At 36.6% G+C, this 22,365-nt stretch overlaps 1 protein-coding gene across 2 annotated transcripts; it reads right to left on the bottom strand.

The window, feature by feature from the left end:
* Sgt1 (suppressor-of-G2-allele-of-skp1) lies at positions 1–21,764 on the bottom strand. Of its 2 annotated transcripts, none has more exons than XM_067115310.1 (8): positions 20,236–21,764; positions 19,538–20,184; positions 15,096–15,191; positions 12,700–12,875; positions 12,282–12,389; positions 11,602–11,692; positions 8,998–9,194; positions 1–1,047 (listed from the first exon to the last, which is right to left on the bottom strand). In XM_067115310.1, the coding sequence occupies exons 3-8, from the start codon at positions 15,100–15,102 to the stop codon at positions 940–942; spliced, it is 687 nt and encodes a 228-aa protein (XP_066971411.1). In that variant the 5' UTR covers positions 15,103–15,191; positions 19,538–20,184; positions 20,236–21,764; the 3' UTR covers positions 1–939. The 2 variants fall into 2 exon arrangements, with proteins under 2 accessions (XP_066971411.1, XP_066971410.1); XM_067115309.1 differs by having other exon boundaries at positions 19,538–19,675; positions 21,662–21,755.
* Between the last annotated feature and the right edge of the window lie 601 nt (positions 21,765–22,365).

Genomic DNA, 22,365 nt, shown 5'->3' on the forward strand with positions numbered 1-22,365 from the left:
TAAAACTTTGCAATTTATTTATAAACCAACTGATAGTTATTACAACAAATCTCCTTTCATACATTTTTACCCCTCACAGTATACTGTATTTATATGTCCAGAAAACATGTGCTTTCAAATTAGTCACTCATGAATTATGTATTAGCACAATGCCAAAAATAACTACAATAGTCAAGTCATTTACAGCTGACTATTCAAAACATTTGGAAGAAAAAACTATCCTAACTCATGTTTTAACTGTTAAGACTGCCACAATTTACAATGAGTATTAGTAACAGAAACTGGATCTAATACCAATACATAAATAAATATAAATTTCCCTCTGCCATTGTGCTTTTACAATTAATTTCCTAGACTTTCCATAGAACAGCAAGAACACAGTCTCCTCAAAAAACCATCACAGTTTACATTCTGATGAAATATGTATTGTGTTCCCTGATTTTATATGCTTTACTGGAAGTTTATCCAAGGTAATTACTATATCACTCATTGAATCTTAAGACTAAAGGACGTGAAAAACCTTCCATCACAATTTATAATCTCAAACACTTCTCTGCTAGTATTAACTTTGAGCTATTATTTCCTAGGATTTAATTCATATTCTTATTTGTACTTATAATCAATAAAGCCTGTGTAGCACAACATGACTAAATTATTTAAAGTATTTAAAATAAAGCTACAACATACAACACAGCAACACATTTTGCTAAGTAAACTTAGACTGATTGCACTATCCTAACAGCATTGACTGACTCAACAGATTTCACAACAATGCAAGATTAAAAGCCAATCAACATTCATGAATCTTCTTTCAACACTGTGTTCTTTCCTTCATTATTTTGAAAAATAATTTTGGAAACCAAACAAGAAAACTGCCTTATCACAATGATACTTAAGCACAAGGAAGGTTTTTCTGTCTGTCATCCATGCCGTATTAAATCACTGGTTCCACTTTTTGTATTCCATGCCATCTGGAGGTTTCACGTCTACCTTCTCACTTGCAACTTCCTTCCAGTTTGTGCTGAGTACAGTTCCTCCCGATTCCATCTGTTGGAATAAGTTGCCACAAAAAATTAAATCTTCAACTGCATAATAACACTTCATATCAGCCTTGTTCACTTCATGGTAAACTGTAATGAGTAATCCACACTGGATAGTCTGGTGAATTACACTATTTACAGCTGTAATTTAACTAGGCCACAGAATCATAACTAGATTCAGGATTGGGCTAAATGAAATTTTCTTTATGATAAAAACTGGAGCAAGACCAGAAGAAAAGCAGGACAAAAATAGGCATGAGTAGAACAAATTAAACAGCTGGGGAAGTAAACGCCAACAAGTAACACAGCTGGAGGCTGAGAGGACACTACAGATAACCATGTACAGTAAACGCCCCCGTATTTGCGTTCTCATGATTCGCAAACTCTCATATTCACGGATTTCTCTTTGGAACGTATCTACCCATTATTTGCGGAAAATTTGCCCATTCGCGGTATTTTTCACTGAGAAATATTCACTAAATACTGTACTTTCATCTCATTTTCATGACTAAATGCACTTTTTGTGATAAAACTATTAAAATACCCAGGTAGTGCTCGAGTTACGATAATTCACCTTACGATGATTCGATTTTGCAATGGGGTAAGCAATTAACACTGATACGACAATCTGCGCAGGCGCAGGTATTAGCGTAATCAGGCAGCAAAAGAGACCAAATTACAATAGACAACTTTTCCTCCATCTCTTTACCCCATCTTCTAGTTAAAGTAAAAGGGAATGATAAAAGTATTGTTAGTAATGTTATACTCTTGCGTAAATGTGTACAGCTGTAAATAACCAACCGAGAAACTGTTGTTTTGCTGATAACCGAATCGGATAACAAGAGCCGTTTACCTGTATTTCAACCATCGTACGGTAATGAACAATTACCGTAGGTAATGGCACAAATGACGTTAAGTAGAATAGGACTGATGTAATTTTACATTATATCCTTACCGTAAGTGAACCTTCGCTACTTCACGATTTGATTATCACGAATTCATGACTTTGCAGTTTTTAATATATATCAATGGAAAATATATCGTGGATTTTCTGGAAAGTTCTAGAAAAATCGCGATATATGAACACCCAAAATTTCTCATTAAATCCATTAAAATATTAATAATAAATGGTATTTCCTAGTCTAAGAAAACAAAACAAGCGTAAAATAGCAAAAAAACACATATTTGCACTTGTAACTCCTATGACAAAAAAAAAAAAAAAACCATCTGGGAAGTGATGCCTATACAGTACCGCATTCCATTGTTGGGAAAACACAAAGCGTACCATCTCGGTGACTAAGTGCGTTGTAACACGGGCTGTGATTGGTGCATGGGAGGGAGACTACAAATCACAGCTTCCCGATTTCTAATCAGGCCTGTGATTGGTGCTTAGACTGATGCTCAGAACCTGCAGCATCTCCCTTTGTCTCTCTCTCTCGCGGCCACTTCGCTTCAAGCTTTCTTGCCGAATGGTTTACTTTATGCTGTGCATGTGTAATTTTTTTTGTGGTTTTTGTTGAACTTTGCTTCTATTTTCACCCCCTGCAATGGCTCCCAAGCGTGCTGCTTCTTCCAAGGCTGGTACTGAGCCTAAACGCCATCGAAGAATGATGATGATCGCTGAAAAGGGAAACTTCTCGATATGTTGAAGGAAAGGGGAAAGTTCGCGGTTGTAGCCCACCATTTTGGCGTGAACGAATCCACCATTCGCTACATCTACAAGGACGAGGCGAAGATTAGGAAGACAGCTGCCATCACCTTTAACAAATTGGCGAAGAGAGTGGTTACGGCTCGTAATAAAACGATCATCTGTATGGAAGCTGCTTTGGCTGTATGGATAGCTGACTGCCGAAAGAAGAACATAGCCTTGGATACGAACATTATCCAAACAAAGGCTAGGAGCCTGTTCGAGACCTTCACCGCTAAGGAACCAGAGGACAACAGTGGCGACCGCGAAGAAGCAGAAGATGAAGACGACGTAGAAGATCCGCAACCAGGGACGTCCAGTCATTCACCACGTAAGAAACTGCAATTTTCTGCTAGCAAAGGGTGGCTTGCAAAGTTTCAGAAACACTACGGCCTAAAAAGTGCTTCCTTGCATGGCAAGGCTGCTTCGGCTGACACGGTCACTGCTGAAACATATGTCAATGAAACCTTCAAGAAGATTATCTCTGAAGGTGGATATTAGCCCAAACAAGTTTTTAATATGGACAAGACGGGCTTGTTTTGGAAAAGAATGCCCTCGCAAACTTTCCTGTTCAAAGAGGAAGCAAAATCCTCTGGCTTTAATGCATACAAGGATCGTGTGACCCTCGTGATGTGTGGCAATGCTGCGGGATTTTTATTAAAGCCAGGACTTATTTACAAGTCTAAAAACCCAAGGGCTTTAATAAACAAAAACAAGAATCTGCTACCCATACATTGGATGCACAATCTGAAGGCCTGGATAATGAAGATGCTGACCTCCGACTGGTTCACCACTGTTTTATCTCGCAACTGAAGGTTTATCTAGCAGAAAAGGGCATGCCATTCAAAGTCCTTCTCATTATGGATAATGCTGGTGGCCATGCTACTGATCTGTCGTATTCGGGGGTTCAGGTTGAGTTCCTACCGCCCAACACGACATCACTTATTCAGCCAATGGACCAGGGGGTTATCAGGGCATTCAAGGCCCTATACATGAGGAATGCCCTGGCGAACCTGGTTGCTTCCATGGATACCACCCAAGACGACAATTTTAACTTGAAGGCATACCGGCGGCAGTACACAATTGCTACATGCCTCCAAAATATCCACAAGGCATTGGAAGAAATGAAGCCTGCCACCATTAACACCAGCTGGAAGAAGTTGTGGCCCGAGGTTGTGTACGACGACAAAGGATTTACACCTGCCGGAATCCAACACTCGGCAGTACACACAGCTGTGTGTAGTTGGCTGCGATCCTTGGAGGTGAGGGCTTTGCAGACATGACCACAGGCGACGTCGACAAACTTCTAGACTGGCACTCCCAGCTGCTAACTGACAAAGACCTCGAAGAGGTGATGAAGTCGGTGAGCGAAGAAGCAGCAGCAGCGCAGCAAGGAACAGAAGTTGTCTCCCAAACTGGCTTGACTTTGAAACAGCTCGCCGGGCTCTGCAACCTGGCTAGGGAACTGCAAGAGCGGTCGCAAGAATGGGACAACGATATGATTCGATCGGTTCAATTCTGCAACATGGTCAATGATGTCATGGCCCCATACAAGATGCTCTTTGACCGGAAAAAGAAGCAGCGGCAGCAATTGCCAATCACAATGTTTTTGCAGCCTCGCAAAAAAGAGCCAGTTCCTGCTGCTGCTACTACGGTTACACCTGCGGAAACCGTGGAAGAAGTGGAAGAGGTGCCCCACGAAATGGCACCGCAGTCTGAAGAGACGTAAAATACAATCATTGACTGTGCAGCAAAAGTCGTCATCACCTTCATCGTCATCATTTTTACTGCGCAGAAAATTCATCACCATCTTCATTCAAGTTTTACTTCAACTTCTTTCGTGGTGAGCACAATAACAATCTTTATTTTTTTTTTAATCAAGCGTTACTGTACCGTATTACATGTAATACAGTACAGTAACATGATCTGTATTGTATTACTGTATATATTATTACTGTATGTCTACTGTATTTTTTAAAATTTAAAGCTTGCCGATCACGTCATATACTATAGCGACTTTACCACAGTAATTTAGCCCCTGTTACATGGTACTGTAAACTTACCTACCGAATTCATATTGCTTAACAGTTGTCCGTGTTATTAATAAAGGGTGGGTTGTTAAGAGTACAGGGAGGGTTTTGAAATGTCCAAATACACGTTAAATAATTAAATAAATAAGCTGTCCATACTTCGCAGAATTTCAATTATCGCGGCCGGTCTTGGAACCTATCTCCTGCGATAAACAAGGGGTCATTGTATTCGGTATGGGTAAAAGATCGTCAAGGAAATATTACTGCTAAATTTAAGCTGCAAGTTGTAGCTGAAGCTGAGAAAACAATGTTCAAGCTGCTAATGACTATACTGTAAATTATCTTGCATCGGCAACATGGATGAAACTCGGTCATGATTAAAATGGTAGAGAAAGTATTTTAATCAAAACTACTGGGGATGAAAGAACACATTACTGCTATGTTTATACCGATAAACGATAAATACGTAAAGCTTGTATTATGATGAAATCAAGTGAAAATAGCGAACGGAATCTTGTTTTTTTTTTTTTTTACACAAAACAAACACCCCCAAACGGCCATCGTCAATCGTCATCTATTAACAAAAATAATAGATAAATTAATTTCACAACGAGATGCATTTTAGTTATGTTTCGACTTCAACACTTTGTATAACGAAAAATAACCTTGCCCCTTACAATAAAGTATCTAGACTCTAGAGATTCATTTATGCTAACTAGAAGCAAGAAAAGCTCTCAGAACTGAGTTAAATGCAGCGAAATACACACTGCGTAAACATTTCCAAACCAAAATACTGATCGCTATGAACGCAATTTTTAATACAAAAGCAATATAAGAATATATACAATATTATTGGATACAGTGAATTAAGGCATAACATTTTAAAAGATCCAAGGAAAAGATGCATATTCATTATGTTGACGTTTGTATAATACGATATGCAAATATAGAGTACAGTACAATTTAGGCTACGCTACCATGTATGTATACAATATACCATAGTGAAGGCTAAGCTAATTCTTGTTTGTTTTTCAATTTCTCTTTGTATTGAATTATCATAAGTCACTTTGCATGAACCTCCAGAATTAGCCGATATTAATAATTAACATACCATGTATGTAAAAAGCACAGTAATACCCCGAACTTGCGCGATTCGAGTTGCATGAATTCACAGACACCAATTTTTCATTGGTACCTAACTAATGGTCATACAAGAGTTTTTCACAGACACGCGAACATTTGCGAACACTGAGAAACCCTGCAAAAGTGTTTGTTTAATTTTTTATGTAATTTATAAGTTTTCAAGCTTTTATGTATAAATTAAATAACATTAAATATTATTAAAAGTAATAATTTCTCTCTCTCTCTCTCTCTCTCTTTTAGTGAGATGAATTTTTATGGTACATGTATACAGGTATGTTTATTTGTATGATAAATAAACTTTTTACCTAATACTAAGTACTAATTTTCAAATATTAATAATAATAATAATAATAATAATAATAAAACTGTAATTACAAAATTCGTATTATTTTGAACAAATTCTTCCCTCGTCTTTTGTAAGAAGGTCGAAGGCAAAAGCTGTCAGACATGTCATTTAACATGACAAGAAGGGGAGTGTTGCTAATCAGTGGTCAAATTTTTCTTGTAACTTTCTGTGTGTGTGTGTCTCTCTCTCTCTCTCTCTCTCTCTCTCTCTCTCTCTCTCTCTCTCTCTCTCTCTCTCTCTCTCTCTCTCTCTCTCTCTCTCTCGTTCGAAGTTAGCCAACCTACGTATTACAGCACTGTTTCTCTGTATGTCTTTAACTGTACAGTAGATAATTTTGAATTGATCTAATTTTACCTGTACAGTTTACAAACTGTAAATGTGCCATTCTACAACATAGAGACATGAGCATTTCAGAACGGAGAAAGTGACAGAATAAAGAAGTTTTTAAAAACAAGGTTGAGAAGACTTCTAAAAATAGATCGGTGGAATGGGGGGGAGAGTCACACACTTCTGTATTCTTAAATCAACCATTTATTTCATTTTTAAGGGTATTGTATTAAGCTAACTTTTACATGAAAACACAGTAACTTTAATTTCATTTAAAAGTTAGTTTAATACTGAATTTCCATCTTTTGATATCTAACATAAGAATAACTTTTTATCTCTCTCTCTCTCTCTCACCGTAATAATTCATAAATAATATAACTTGATATTTCAAGTAAGGACAATATCTCTCTCTCTCTCTCCATCTTGTGTGTTATTCTGTCAGTCTCCATAATAATTGATAGATAATTTCACTCTCTTAAGTAAGGACAACCCTTATCTCTCTCTTTCGTTCATAGTTAGCACTCACACAGTTTTACAACTTACTAATTCTCTGTACATCTTTACCTGTACAGCAGATAGTTCAAACTGATCTAATTTGACCTGTATCATCTACGAAGTGAAAATGCACTAGTGTTGCAAATACGTTCTAAAACATAGAGACATAATAACTAAGAGTTGTATTAGTCAAAATATAAAACACCGTTTGTTCATGAAAAAGCATTTCAGAACAAAGAGAAAGACACAGAATAAAGAAGTTATTAAAAAGAGGTTGAGACAACTTCTAAAAATGGATCGGTTGGAAGGGGGGAGAGAGAGAGAGAGAAATTCTCTTCCAACTCTCAATTTTTATGTCAACCATTTATTTCCTCTTTTTTAAGGGTAATGTATTAAGCTAACTTTTAAATGAAATTACAGTAACTTTAATTTCATTTAAAAGTTAACTTAATAATTTTGGAGCATGATCAGAGTCATATTTAGTGTTTAAACTTTAGAAATAAGCATTTATTAGCATTTTTAGAGACCATGCCAAACTTACGCGAAAATTAACCCTGCGTCAGGGGTTCTGGAACCTAACTTCGCGTAAGTTCGGAGTATGACTGAATATTTTATAGTGTAGGCTAGGCTACTATATATGTATACAGTACATGGTACTGAATACCCTAGTGTAGGCTAGGCTATGTTTGAGATGTTTTGGTATTTCTTACGTTTTTTCCAACAAACGATGGTTTTTTTTGGAACCTAACCCCATCGTAAGTAGGATAATACCTGTATGAGCATTTTTAGTTTGTTTTGTGAGTGTTTGAACTACCAAAATAGGCAGTTCTAAGTTTTTGTAGAAGGGTTCTAAGTATTTTCTGGTTTTAGCTATTTGCGGGGTGTGTGTGTGTGTGTGAGTGTGTGTGTACGCATCTCCCGCGAATACGGGGGTTTACTGTACTAATTACAATGTCTTGTGTATGGTAAATAACAATAAACTATAAACACAAGGTTTCAGGAAATTAACTGCATTACCTGAAAAATGTACCCAATATATGATGACCAATACAAAAGCAATAAGGACACTAATGCTATAATTGTAGGATTATTACCATATATGAAGAGAAGAACGACAGCATAGAAAATAAGGAAAGTGAAGATAAAAATGACACTGCACTAAATGCTTCACATGATATGAATTACAACTCACAGGCACTCTAAGGACAAAAATTTACTGGTGGTGATGAACAGTTTTCTCTACATACATTATGGGCACCTTCTAAAGCAATGCCACCTGTCTTGTGGCCCTTTCAAGCAAATAGTCACATTCTGACTATTTTTTTCAATTCCTTTGCTCTTCTCGTACTACAGTATTGTAAATTAATATTATTGGAAATGTGTGTGTGAAGTACTAATTTACCATGGTGAACTGGTAAGCAATACACAGAAGAAAAAAACGCGTTAATGACAAATGTCAATGTATGCTGATGTTCACTCCCAATGAAAAAGCTTCTTTACTTACAAAATTTAATACCAAAAGCTTTAAGTAGGGTTATTTTAATTAAACTCAACCCCATTGTATACTATTAGTGATTTACATGGTAAATTATTAAAGAAAATAAAAGCTTTCAAAACTGATCCACAATCTGAAGATCTAGGGTACTATTATCACATTTCCAACCATAGATAATACCAATGAAGGACAAGCTATCATAAACTACCCACTGTACGACCTCTTCCATTGTGGCCGTGATTCTTCTCTTTGCAACACAAATATTACAAAGACTCTTCAGTTTCCTAGAAAATCAAGGTGTAAGTGTATTTCATGGTACAGTAATACAATAAACTTACACCTTGTTTAACTAATCTCTCTATAAAAACCTTAAAAGTGACAATATTACATATCTCATAATGTAGTATAAAAAAAAATGGGAAAATGCTACTTACAAATGACTTATTCATTGCTCTCTTAGTTTCATCCGATCCCTGTCCATAAATTTTCTGGAAGAGCTGATTGAGTGCAGCATCCCCTTCAAGCTTTTCATTTTCCTCCTCAGCCTTGATGTCTGCCTCAATCTTATTCCAGTCATGCTTCTTAGAAGCAGACGATGGATAAGCTGGAGCGAAATCTTTTTTGGTGGGGTCTGTGAAACATGGACATTCTCTTAAAATCCAACTTTATGTAAGAAAATTAAACAATGCATTTTACAATAAGTGCTACTTCTATCCAAAATAAAGATTTTTACCAACAAGATGTTAATAAAAAAAAAATCAAGTTCAAGCACTATAAATGAAACTCAAAAAGTTACGTATATTACAGAGGAACTCTAATATTATTATTATTATTATTAACCTAGTTTCATCAGGTGCTCTGCACAAGAGGAATTAATTGCACAAGACTGCCAAAAAGTTTAGATTGACATGAGACCTTGTAATTAGTACACTCTATGCAATGTTTTATATTTGGTTTGAAATCAAAGAGCAAAATAACTTTTTAGCCAGTAATGTTGTAAATATCGTACATTTCAACAAATATGTGGGTAAAGTACTGTAATCCATAAAAGTACCACAATTATTGACCTATTTTCCCTCCAAGGTGTTGATTATCTGATAAACTCTCTCCATCTCTTCAATTACTAAGCAATTATTGCCTTAATCCCCATGAGGTTTAGGTCCTTATTTACATTTTCTCCACGACCACCAAGTTCTGTTTATTTGTAAGCATCCTACCAATCCATCCCAATCTATTTTTTCTGCATACACAGAAACAGCTCCTACATGCACACTGTAAATTTTTATTAAACAACAATGAAATACTCCTACTTAACAATAATCCATTTAAGTTTTTCTGCTATTGAAGTTGCTGCTACTCTGCATCTATACTGCCAATTCAATTCTGCCCCTTCAGTCCAGTACATCAGCAAGACTGATTTTGAACTTACATATTCCCATTCTTCCATACGTTCTCATGACTGCTGGGCACTGAAAAGTCCTCATTTATTTAAACTTTATAATCTTTAGTATATCTTGTGACAGCACCATAATACTGCATTAGCCCTTACAACATGTCCTCAGCATACATAAAGCTACCAAGGGCCTCATCTTTTTTCACCTTACTTTGGGGCTTTCTCCACTACTATGATAAACAGTCAGGGTATTGAGTCGGATCTCTGCTGGAGACCCACATTTCTCTTAAATTCTGGTATACCCGCCAGTTTTACTTTACTACTTTGATACAGTACGTACATCAATTAATTAGCCTTCATGGGATTTCTGCCTTAGGGCTTGCCCGTCTACCTGGACACCTTGGTACTGTTAAATACAATTGCTTTAAGCCTACAGGTTCAATACTCACTGCATTTAACATGTGACCTTTATATCTGTATGATATGCTATCAGCTAACTGCCATTAAAAATGCCTTCTTTCTTCACACAATCTTGAAAAGCACTTTCCTGATTATACCAATGTATTTACAAAGATATAAGTCTGTAGGTGGAATTGTCCAGTTCTTCCAAAGCTATGTAGTGCCAATTAGGGTATACTTCAAAACAAGTCAGTTACTTATTACCAAAGCCAATACAGTACCCATTTCTAAATCTTTCTTCAACTGCCTCCTTAGAAATTTCATTAGGTTCACACTTCTTGAAAATCCTCTTCAAAGATCCAATATCCATCAAGCTTTTCTTGCTAATGAAATTGAGCAATACTTCAACAGACTCAACGCATACTTCCTTGGTCCATAAAAATTCAGAGGAAAATGTGTTGCACTGCAAGCTGGAGATAGCCATAACCACTTCCTCTCACATGAAATAGTGAAGTTTCTCCATGCTATACCAGAGAATACCGTAGTACAATTTCAATGTTAAATGGAATACCAAAATGACAGAACTTACCCTAGCAACATCAATGAGTGATGAATAAATTATGCGTATGTAAACAATTATCTTAGCAAAAAAAACTCCGAGTAACTGATGCTATTCAAGAAGCCCAGGATGATGAATTTTATAACTAGAAGGCTACATGGTGGTTTAACCAAATTTTTCCAAGATCTTACCATTACAAAGGTCCCATAGCCCTAACTGACAAGACTGAAAGGCCACAAAACCTTAAGTTCCTGGACTCTTGCCCAAAACTTACATCAGTAAATCCAAAATCCAAAAAGTAATGAGGTACTATATTGCATAAAGTACAAACAACTAAAATAAACAAAAGTACTTAGAATAATAAAGCTAACATATTTACCCTTAAGGGCTAGCACATGAAATATAAAAGATGCTTACTTCAACAGCAGACAATACAATCACAACATGCCTCCAATGGAAGCCTAAACAATCAAATTCCTAAACTTCAAACCTTAATAAAGTCATTACAAAAACACAGCTACTCAAAGGTGTAGAGAACAATCCCAATATTTACCTCCCAGGGCTAGCAGAACTGTCAAGAAAATTCCAAGAGCAGATAAAAATATGAAGATATACTGTACTGTATATTACTTCAAGGGTAACACAACAATCAAGACTTCAGGGTTTGATAAGAACTATTATTTTTACCTCCAGGAGCAGGTTTGACTGCAGGTTCTGCACCATCACCTTCCAAGGCTTTCCAATGTATGCCATCCATCTTTTTCATCTTCACTTCAATCTGAGGATAAAAAATATATGTTCTAGGAAAAAGCAGCTACTAAGAGCACCCACACCACACCAAGTTATTTTTAAAGAACATCCTTATATCTTGGCTAGTTTTTTCTTGGGCAATAACCTCGTCTTTAATTTTTTATTAAATAAGAGGGAACCAGTCCAACGTCTGCAATAATGAAGTAACTTTCCCTGGTTATATGGAAAACTGTAAGACTTACAGCTGAACAGCCCTTAACCTTTCACTTCTCTTATCAATGAAAAATTACCCTTTCACTATATTACTATTATTACTGATTAAGATAAACACTACCATTGTTAATCATAAAGACATGCTTCCTCTTTTGGGATTTGAATCGCTAACCTTTAACATGCCAGGCCAACAATATGTTCACTTAGTGGCTGACTGGATAGTGTTGACCTGGAAAGTCATACGTCAGTGGTTCAAATCCCCAAAGGGGTGGCTTGTCTTTATCAACTATTTCCCAGTGAAACTGCCTGTTTATAATGCAGATTACTTTACCTATTATTTAGTTTTTAATATTTAAACATCAGAACAATGCAAGAAAAAATAGAACAGTATGAAATAATCTTACTTTTGAAGGTACAACTTTGAATGAAGACAGTTCAGGATTGATTGGGTGGCAGACGTCTAATTCTAAGCTGTACTCTGATCCACTTGGAAGAGGAGCTGTAACACTAACCTGTGAATTAAAATGTGAGTTTCTAGATACAAGAGCATCTACAGCCAATAGTTTCATGAAAGGTTTCATGCAAGTTTTACATCAGTACAAAGGAATTACACATTTTATTGCTCTTTCGGATATTTCAGACAGTCATTTTAAATGAACTACTGTACTCTACAAGAGATTTACATTTCATACATAAAGTCAATCAAAGAGTTACAATTATTAAGACCACCAAAAGAAAACTTCCTCTTTGAATGGTAACAAATTCATTATGAATCTTGTATCCCCCTACTTACATACAGTACAGTACAAAATGTGTACTTACAGTTTTCTCAGTAAAATTAACCTTGACATTCTCAGCTTTCTGGTTTTTAATGAGAACTGTGATAATTACATGGGATTCCGTTTGATACCAATCGTGCTTTATTTTTGGAACTGGCATCTCATTAACAGCAGGTGGCTTGACCTCTTCAGTCTTCTCTGCTTTTTCACTGCCATTTTCTGAAACATCAAAGAGTCAAAAAGAAGTTTCTTAAAAGGAACACGTGCACTCCATTTACAGTGGTACTTCAAGATAAGGAAATCACACAGATTGCAACTTTATTACATAGTAAGAATACACACAAGTCTAGTGCAAACTGTGCTGCTATTTGAACTTGAATTGTAGTAAGACAATGAAACCTTAGGTAAAGATTTTGTTGATTTGAGGATAAAATTTAAGAGGAATATTAGGGGGTCAGAGAGCACAATAAAGATATGATACCATAAGGGGAATTTTGAAGATCCATTTGTAGATGAACTAATTATGAAAGGGAGATGGATATGGTTTGGAAATGTCCACTGCACAAACCCCAGGAGAATAATATGCAATAGTGTCAGCTACACTCCTATGGGTACCAAAAGAATTGGAAGATCCTGACCTACTTGGATGAGAACTTTAAGTAGGAAGGCTGGAAGTTAGTGGAAATTTGTGGAAGATAAAGCACAGGATAAGACACGAGGGGCAGAATTTCACCGAGGCCTTTTGTGTCATGTAGTAACAATGATAATGATAGTTCAAGGTACTGTATTATAAATTCTGCATTTTGTATTCAATGGTGTAACATTAAGCAGATGCATTGAAAAATCTAGTTTTAAGTGAACTACGAAATTACCAGTATCAAAATATACATGTGGTCCACATAAATTAACCCTTGGGTTTAAATTACAACAGATATAAACTGCTTTCAATTGTTTTTATACTCTCTTACATACTGTATGGTGGAGGTGAGGTCTGGTAGTAATGTTTACAGAATAGTGAAGTCTCCAAATATTTCTGCTTTAATCTTCCTTTAAGAATGGTCAAATAATGAAACTCCTTGTTCCCCACTTCTGAAGAATCAGCTTAGTAAAAAGACAGTCATGTTGAAAACATCACAAACTTTTCAAGCAATATGTACTTTTCCCAAGTATACAAACCAGAGCTTTTTTAAAAGTAAGAGGATCTCTCAGTGTGAACTGGAATTGGTCTTTGACATCTGGTAACAAGGTAATTAAATGGTGATAAGTGGGTGAGTGAGATGGGATTATGATGGTTCTGGTTTGTATACCTTGGAAAAACACAAATTGCTATCAATATTTGTGATTTATCCAACAGAAATAAAAACCATTACCTTTTATGAAGAAGATTCATTTCCTAGATGTGAGGCAATCTATCATCAACTGACAGGCAGCTTGAATCTCCACCTGGCAATGTCACATTCCCCGGCATGATAGTGAGCGAGGGAGTGCTGAATGAAGTAACCCCCGACTTGGTCTATGATAAGAATGCCAGTGATATGGCACTGATCCCAAATGATTAGTCCCTGGAATCTTGCCTATACAGGAAAATTTTAGGGAACCAGGTGTGATCCCTACAAGATGACAAAGTCAGAAGGCTGCTCAATCTGGCCAATAAAATTGAAAAGTTCAGATTACAGCTCTACCAACCCTAGCACCACTCTCTAGAAGAGCTAAGAAAATTGCATCTTAATAACCCAAAGCTCTAAGACTGGATGCTTAACTGTGTAGTTTACCTACACCTGCGCCCAATACCAGCACTTACTAGGCCTGAACTCTGCCTCACAGAGGGAGGAAAAAAAAGAAGGAAGTGAGCAGCCAGTGATTTTTCCATTCAACCCAAGCCTTATGCCATCTAAGTACCTTAGGTGCAGCCACCATGGGTCCCAAAATGGTTTCCAGGGACTTGTGGGCAATGTCTATTAGGTAGAGTGAGGTACAGGTGTTTGACGTTTCCAGGCACCTGCATTACCTGTGCTACTGAAAAGTTGCTTAGATGTGCAAGAGACAGTACCATGCCACTGATTTCAAGAGCGCTCACTCAAACTATACAACTTTCTACTTCGTTGGATGAGCCATAAGCTTTTGATTTCAGCAGGAAGCCAGAAATAAAGGACGTTCCTGGACACCTCTCTCTCGTGCCTGTCAGTGCTGACAAAATCATCAGGACTCTGACCTAAGGGATTGGGTTCTTCTTAGGAAATACCTCACAATGGTTTTTTATAAAGAAGAAATAATACAAGACTTCAAAAAACTAGTTTCCAAATGTTTATGAATCATCAACAATGATTGTACCTACCACTCACCTCTGGCCATTCTACTGTGTTTGGTTACTGTAAACAAAACTATATCACGACTATGAAAACACTCAACTAAAATTTAAAAATTAATTAGCTTCCTTACCATTCATGTCTTTGTGGATGTCCTTAGGCTCTCTGAGATAATCTTACTCGTTCCTCACTCCTGTCAATCCACTGGTCTAGAATTCTAACTCAGGACCTGTTTGAGTGCAAAGTATTTCATAAGTACCATATTCCTTGTAAACAGTTTTTAAAAAGGTTTTAGTTTTTCAAACAACCTCATCAACCATGTCATGCCCAGATCACATTTTAAGAGGAAGGTCACATTGTTGAGTGTTTCGTGTAAATCATATTCCACTTGCCCATCACAAACTGATAGCCACAAGTAGAAACCTACCAAATTAAGAACATTCCTTATTCAAAATAATTTACAAATGTATTCTAGTCATGCTGTTATAAAAATTTAAGGACTCATAAAATTCTTCTATACAGTAATCTCTCCTGTATCTTGATTAATATATCTAAGGACCTGTCGGACAGTATAAATTTCTGGATACGGTATTAAAAAAAAAAAAAGAGGCAACTTCGTACCCTTACTCTTTCTAACGGACAATGAGTAACAAGTTGTATATCAATATTACTGGTATTTTTTTCTTTTCTCCAACATCCATAGAAGATTATTAACTAATAAAAGCAAAATTTCAGTATATTACAAGGGTTTACTAGTAAAGAGTACTATACTAAGATCATAATCCAATTGGAAATTTTTTAGGAGGCCATTTATGATAGGTTCTTCAGAAATTCACAGTTGACTTTAATACTTGGTAACAATGTGTAAAATGCTTTCAAGTTTTCAATGTTAAAATCTTTTTATTATTTGTAATATTTGTATTATATAAATACTTAAGATTTATTTTTTAAATACTTACATCTCCATTATATAGCTTTTACTTCTGCACCAGTGGTAGTTCGACAGATTGAAACAAAAAACGAGAGCACTCAGTTTTCTACGAATATCCGTCTTCTATTCAATGACTTCCCCCACCCACCTCCAGGGGACTGATAGGTACAAACACTTGCAGCCAGTCAGTCTACTTCTGTCCACTTTGAATGTGGGGAGGTAGGGACGGCAATTTATATAATGGTGGTGTAAGTATTTAATAAATAAATCTTAAGTATTTATATTTATTAAATGAACCTTACCTCACCATTATATAGCTGATTCCCACATTTGAAAAAGGAGGTGGGCAAAGTGAAATCAGCCAAGCCTTTAAAGGCTACTTAGTAACAAAATATTCTGTACAAAACATGTGTTTGCTTCAACTAGAGAATTCAATCCATAGGCTATTAATGCCACCTTAGGAGGAGTATCACTCAGGTATGAGATCCTCATCATGAAGGTAGCTTAAGTCTCTTTGGAGGCTACCCTCTTCAGCAGGAGGGGGGTTAGGGTTACTGTGCCAAAACCCTGCAGAGCCAATGTGGAAAACTAACAAGTACATATGTACAAAAAGGTATACTGTACTTATAATACTCAACACTGAGTACCTCCAAAGCTTCCAAAAAACCACAACCAGGTTTAAAAGGCGGAAGACCGAAAAAGGCTACCTACCGAATTCAGGACATAATATCTCCTGCACAAACCAGAGGAGTTAATGCTCTGCAAAAATCATATTTAATCTTTGCACCATGAAGATAAACCAAAGCAAATACAAGATTACCATGCCACTGAGTGACTTCAATATCTTATCCAAGTTTTTTTTTTTTTTTATATTTAAAAGTTGTAGTCACTGCTTCCATGCCCAGTGGCTTACCTTCCATTAAGGACAGAAATTAGCATGAAAGTCCTTAACCAAAGACCTAATGTAAAGGACATAACATTCCCACTCTTCGGGAGCTCTGGTTTCCAAATCACTAAACACAGAACCTTACATCACATTTAATCCTTTTAGTGCAATTCTAACAATACTTACAGGCGGTACTGGAGCCCCAAGGAATCAAGTTTCTCAACCCCTAGTGACTCCAGGCTAGGAAAAGATACTGTTGTAGGTAAGGGTCTGGCCCAAAACTGTACTCAGCACAAAATGAGGCAAAGATAATTGCCTTGTCAGCAAAGCCTATCTTATCTAAGATTGTGGCTTGTGCTCGTGGCCCCAATCATTGCTTGTGGGTACAACAGCATTTTGTTAAATAAAAGTACTCGTGCCTCCAGTTACTTGTGGGTACAAATTCCACTGTCCACAGGAAAGCTGAAGACAATCTAGGCTTCTCACCAGAACCTAACTGATACTTATACTAGCCTTAAACCATGAACAATCCTTAGCTACAGGGGATCAAAGCAAAAGGTAACTTTCCTTAACAAGGCAACCTAAACTCCCCTAAATACTATGAAAAAGAGACGAAGCATCACTGCTGCCAAGCCAATACGATACAGTAAAACTAAAGAGGGAAAAACGTCGGGAGAGTTCTCTTATTCCTACTCGAGCGATTCTATCGGAGAACGAATTCGGGGTAAAACTGGCGCCACTAATGCTGGACCTGGTGCCCTACCAGACTGAACCAAGAAAGGGGACAACGGGAACAGATCCACACTGCTTTCTGACATGTCCTGGTTCCCTGACACTTCAAGCCACACGGGAGTAAGATAGGATGTGCCAAGGACAAGGTAAGAAAAAGAAGGGGTGCTGACCCATCCTCCAACGCAGGAAACGACCCTAACTTACCGAGATTCTTGGGAGGGTAAAGCAGAAAAGAAAACACTAATATCCTGTGAAACTAATGCCACATGAACACAAAAAAATGACTCCATCCTATCAAATCTAATGCCCTGAATCGATGGGAAGCTCATTTGGAGTAACAGAGCAAAGAGAAGCAGCAGATGACCTAACCATTTACTAAATGGGAAGCAGACTAGACATACATCCCTTTAATTTAAGTCTGACAAGTATTATCCTCTATAGATGTTTCTACAGTCTAACAAGCTCTCACAGTTCGCGATCAATTACTGCATTTCATTCAACTACGATTCATATATGGTTATCCAAACATAACCTTTCTCTCAGCAAAAGCATATCATGAAGGTCAATAAAACTGGAATAATGCCTATTACAGCAACTCTTACCTTACAGGTTCTTTGTGAATGAATATTCAAAAAATAAAAGAAAGAACCAACAGAAAAGTGAGTATAATCTATCGAACCCCTACTGAAACCATATATAGGCAGTCCCCGATTATCAGTGGGGGTTCCGTTTCAGACAGATTGATGATAACCGATAAGCAGATATCGGAGCGCATCGGCACCGAAAATCCAGTTATTGCTGTTGCTAGACAAGGAGCATAAAACCGTATCGCTGATAACCAGGGACTGCCCGTATAGTTACACAATCATAACCTTTCCCTCCGAACGAATATTAAAAAAATAAAAGAACAAACCAACATAAAATACAGTATAATCTTTCAAACTCCTGCCGAAACCAGTGACACAAGTAGACTGAACAGCTACGAGTGTTTCTATCTATCGGTTCCCTTGTGTGGGGTGGGGGAAGTAGATGGCTAGAAGATGGATATTCATAGAAAACCAAGTGTTCTTGTTTTATTTTTTTTTCAGTTTGTCGAACTACTGCTGGCGATCAAGTAAAAGCTATATAATGGAGAGGTTCATTTAAAAAATGTGGATTTTAATCTTTATTCTATTATTATTTCTATCTATTCGGTAAGTCATGTCTGTGGCAGGTTTTTATGAAAAATAGCTGTAATAAAATGTTCCATATTTCTAGCATTTCCACAGTGCTGTTTAGTTTTACCTTTAAGAAAAAAAAAATTATAAATATATATAATATATATATATCTATTATATATAGGCTATATATATATATATATATATATATATATATATATATATATATATATATATATATATATATATATATATATATATATATATAATATATATAGATATATATATGTTGTGTAAGCCAACATCCACTATTGTCAGTTATAGCTCCCATCAATTTACATGCAATGAGAGACAGTTGGTCAAGAAAATTTCTGGCAAAATAAGACTGGGCTATGTAAACTGTACACATTATTTGGTAGTCTTACCGTTTTTCAGTTTGCTAGTATGTCAACTTCAGAGAACTTATTTCATATTAAAATCAATGAACCTCAAAAAAAACATGAAACTACGAAATTTTAAAATAAATGAACCAAAGAAACTACAATCAATCTACTGTAACACCTGAAATCACATTACTTCAAAGCTTTGAGAGTGTCGAACATGCGTAGCATCCCAACTACCACAAACCCAACAGCTCATCAGCGTTGCCACCTTATATGCATGTTTGTATTTATTTTTTTTTATTTCAGTGGTCAAAATTGGGTGCATTTTGAGGTTAGAACACCTCAGAAACTAGGAACTATGGTTAATTCACCATTTTCATTAGATTCCTACAACACTTTTTTCTTTTTTTTTTTTTATCTCAAAATGGATATTCTAACAAGTTATGACATAGCCAAGAAGTTTCAGCAATAAATAAAATCACTTACCAGCTTTTTCTTTTCCTTCAGAAAATACCTTCTTGGCTTCTGCAAATCTCCCTAAGAAGAAGAGCGCTCTCCCATACACCAAATTAGCATCACACTTGGCACCTAATTCAGGTGCTTTTGCTGCATCACCAGCTGCCTCTGAAACCACAAGCAAATATCAATAAATGAATCAACATAACTCGTGTACTTCATTATATACTGGATACAATTCATAAGGTTATGAACATCAGGCTTCCTTAAGACACATGTAAGTAAACACACCTGCTATACATTCTTAAACACAAGTGTTTTTTACTGGTTTTTGGGCAATATTCTCCATGAAGAGTAAAGTAATTTTTCTCTCCAAACTATCAAGTTCAAGGGAGGTATGGACAACTGAGAATTGTGTTAGGCAACAGTCCTATGCTTAACCAATAGTAGGCTAACCCCAAACCCTAACCTAATCTTGCACTTTACTTAGCCCATCCTATGCTCACATATTTAGCCTATAAAGTAATAAAAATGAAAAATAAAAATTCTGTGCACCCAAAATAAGATCTGTATCTATTTCACACTGTATATACATAGATCCTAGGTGTTTTTAAGGTAAAACTGAAGAATGGCCTGCAGCCTGGTTCCCCCTAGTTGCTGACTGGAATATTTAGCGCCTTTTCTTTATGACTTTGTTTATTATTTTTGTTAATCTTTATGGTGTTTACCTCTTCTTTATGACTTTAAGTTTATTATTTTTGTTAATCTTTATGGTATTTACCTCTTCTTTATGACTTTAAGTTTGTCTTTTGTTTACCTTTATGGTATTTGCCATCTTTTGTTTGTGTTTTTATGTTCATCCCAAAGGGGCTGGTACTAAATATGGCACCAATTTTGCATGTATAAACTGGTAGAACCATGGAGTTGCTCTGTATCGGATATCACCTTGGAAATTGACTTCCTGTAGTATTTTTGAGGGGTCAATTATAATTAACCTGTGATTAACATCAGAACTGATATGTTTTTGCTAGGTTAGGTTAGATTAGGGTACATTAGGTTAGTATAGTTCCTTCTATAATACGTTTCCTTAGCCAATCCCTTCTTGAACATGTGGCTCCCTAATGACTTGCGCATGCACGGAACCATTCCATAACAACAACATGGCAGTCTGTGTGGAGTTACCCTGTAATTTTACCCTAAAACCAAAGGGAAGTTGTAGTAATCTTCAGTTTTACCATTTTTAGGGTTTCTTCTAATATGCTTGTCATTTATTCATTCATGTAACCCTGGGCCTATAACCATGAAAAATAGTCTTAATGATTAAAATGCTACGAGGTCATTCAGCGCTGGGTAGATCTAAGTAGTAGTTCCGCGGTGGCGATTTCCTTCTAACTTGACTTTTTCTACAGTTTTTTGGTTGCTAATTATGGATTTACCTCCAATTTTTGTTACACATGTAATTAACCCGTAATTAACCCCTGAAGTCCATCCAACAAGGGGTTTCCATATGCGATCTTCACGAGACAGAGGACAGGTACGTCTGTTTCGAACGGTTCATATCCCGTCTGGCAAGTGCAATAACTTGTTAATGTATGGGTACCGGCAACCCTCCCCCAGCCCAGTACTAAACACGGCGAAGGGGCATTCCATTTGGCCGACAACAAACAAATGCAGCACCAGTATCAGAAGCCCTAAAAGTGTAGAAAAAAAGTTTCCATGGTAAAAACAGGCACGGAGCTAATACTTAGAATTACCCTGCGCTGTAGTGGAAAGTGAGAGTTCACCCCACCGGCCTGGTCAGAGTACGGCGCCCTACGTGAGGTTAGGAAGGTAAGGTCTGGTTAGGTCAGGACCTGGCATTCAAGGAAAGGTTTGATTTTTATATATTTAAAACTCCCTGCCTGCCGTGACAACACAAGTATTCAATGTGCCATGGAGCAATAACGTGACCCAGCGATAGTTTATAAGGACCCACAAAAACTAGGTATTAATAATGTCATAAAAATACGCTGTTTAACGATTATAAACAATGAGGGTGGGCAGCCTTAGGATAGCTTACCGTACCCCTTCCACCATTCGTTAAAACACCTTTTAAAACGGATAAAACAGGAAACAAACTAAGGAAACTTGTAGAAATCCACCCAAAACACTCACAAAAGGCTGCTTAAGCCGACTTCTAATAAGTCTCATGCAAAAAATTACAAAAATTAATGGACAAACCTTCAATCACAATAACACTGGCGTAGTGCAGCCCATGGCAGTGATGACGACGCCTATTGGTAATGTTTCTCAAAGGACAGTCTCGTATCTGGTCGATTGACAGGTTTTGTTGGAGTTAATTAAGTTAATTGATCTTTTGAGCTCGGTAATTAGACTGTCATAAACACAGACACATTCGTGAATGTGTCAAATTCATGGAAACTTACCTAATTGATAAATGTGTTTGGAACACTAACTGGATTTTGGCACGTTTTAAAACTACTACTTATCACATTGGAAATATAGACAAAATTTATTGTGATAAACTTAATCTCACGGTACCCTGATTCTTTGGAACTGTCAAGTAAAATTTAATTTTGTCCGGGAAGCTGCCAGCTTAGTAAATGCCGTATGATAACACCTGTATATTTACGATTTTATTTAGTTGAATGGTCTAATTATTCAAAAACCAAATAGGCCAATGGGCGTTTTGAACTTGACAAATACTCTGGTATCGTCAGTTAACTCTAACCAAAAAAGAAAAAAATGTGACAATGTTCTTATTTTTATCTATGTAACTGAGAGAGAAATTCGAGAATGTTTTCAAAAGTACTTGTAAAAGATAAAAAATCATTTCTATTTTTGCTTGTTGTTATTGA

The sequence above is a fragment of the Macrobrachium rosenbergii genome, chromosome 13, assembly GCF_040412425.1.
Source record: "Macrobrachium rosenbergii isolate ZJJX-2024 chromosome 13, ASM4041242v1, whole genome shotgun sequence".
Taxonomy (NCBI): Eukaryota; Metazoa; Arthropoda; class Malacostraca; order Decapoda; family Palaemonidae; genus Macrobrachium; species Macrobrachium rosenbergii.

What these genes read in the sequence shown, in the direction of transcription:
- Sgt1 (XM_067115310.1), bottom strand. An exon ending in TTAATTTTACTGAGAAAACT is followed by an intron (nt 12,390 to 12,699) that starts GTAAGTACACAT and finishes TTTAATTCACAG; the next exon opens with GTTAGTGTTACAGCTCCTCT. An exon ending in TCAAAGTTGTACCTTCAAAA is followed by an intron (nt 11,693 to 12,281) that starts GTAAGATTATTT and finishes TTTTATCCTCAG; the next exon opens with ATTGAAGTGAAGATGAAAAA.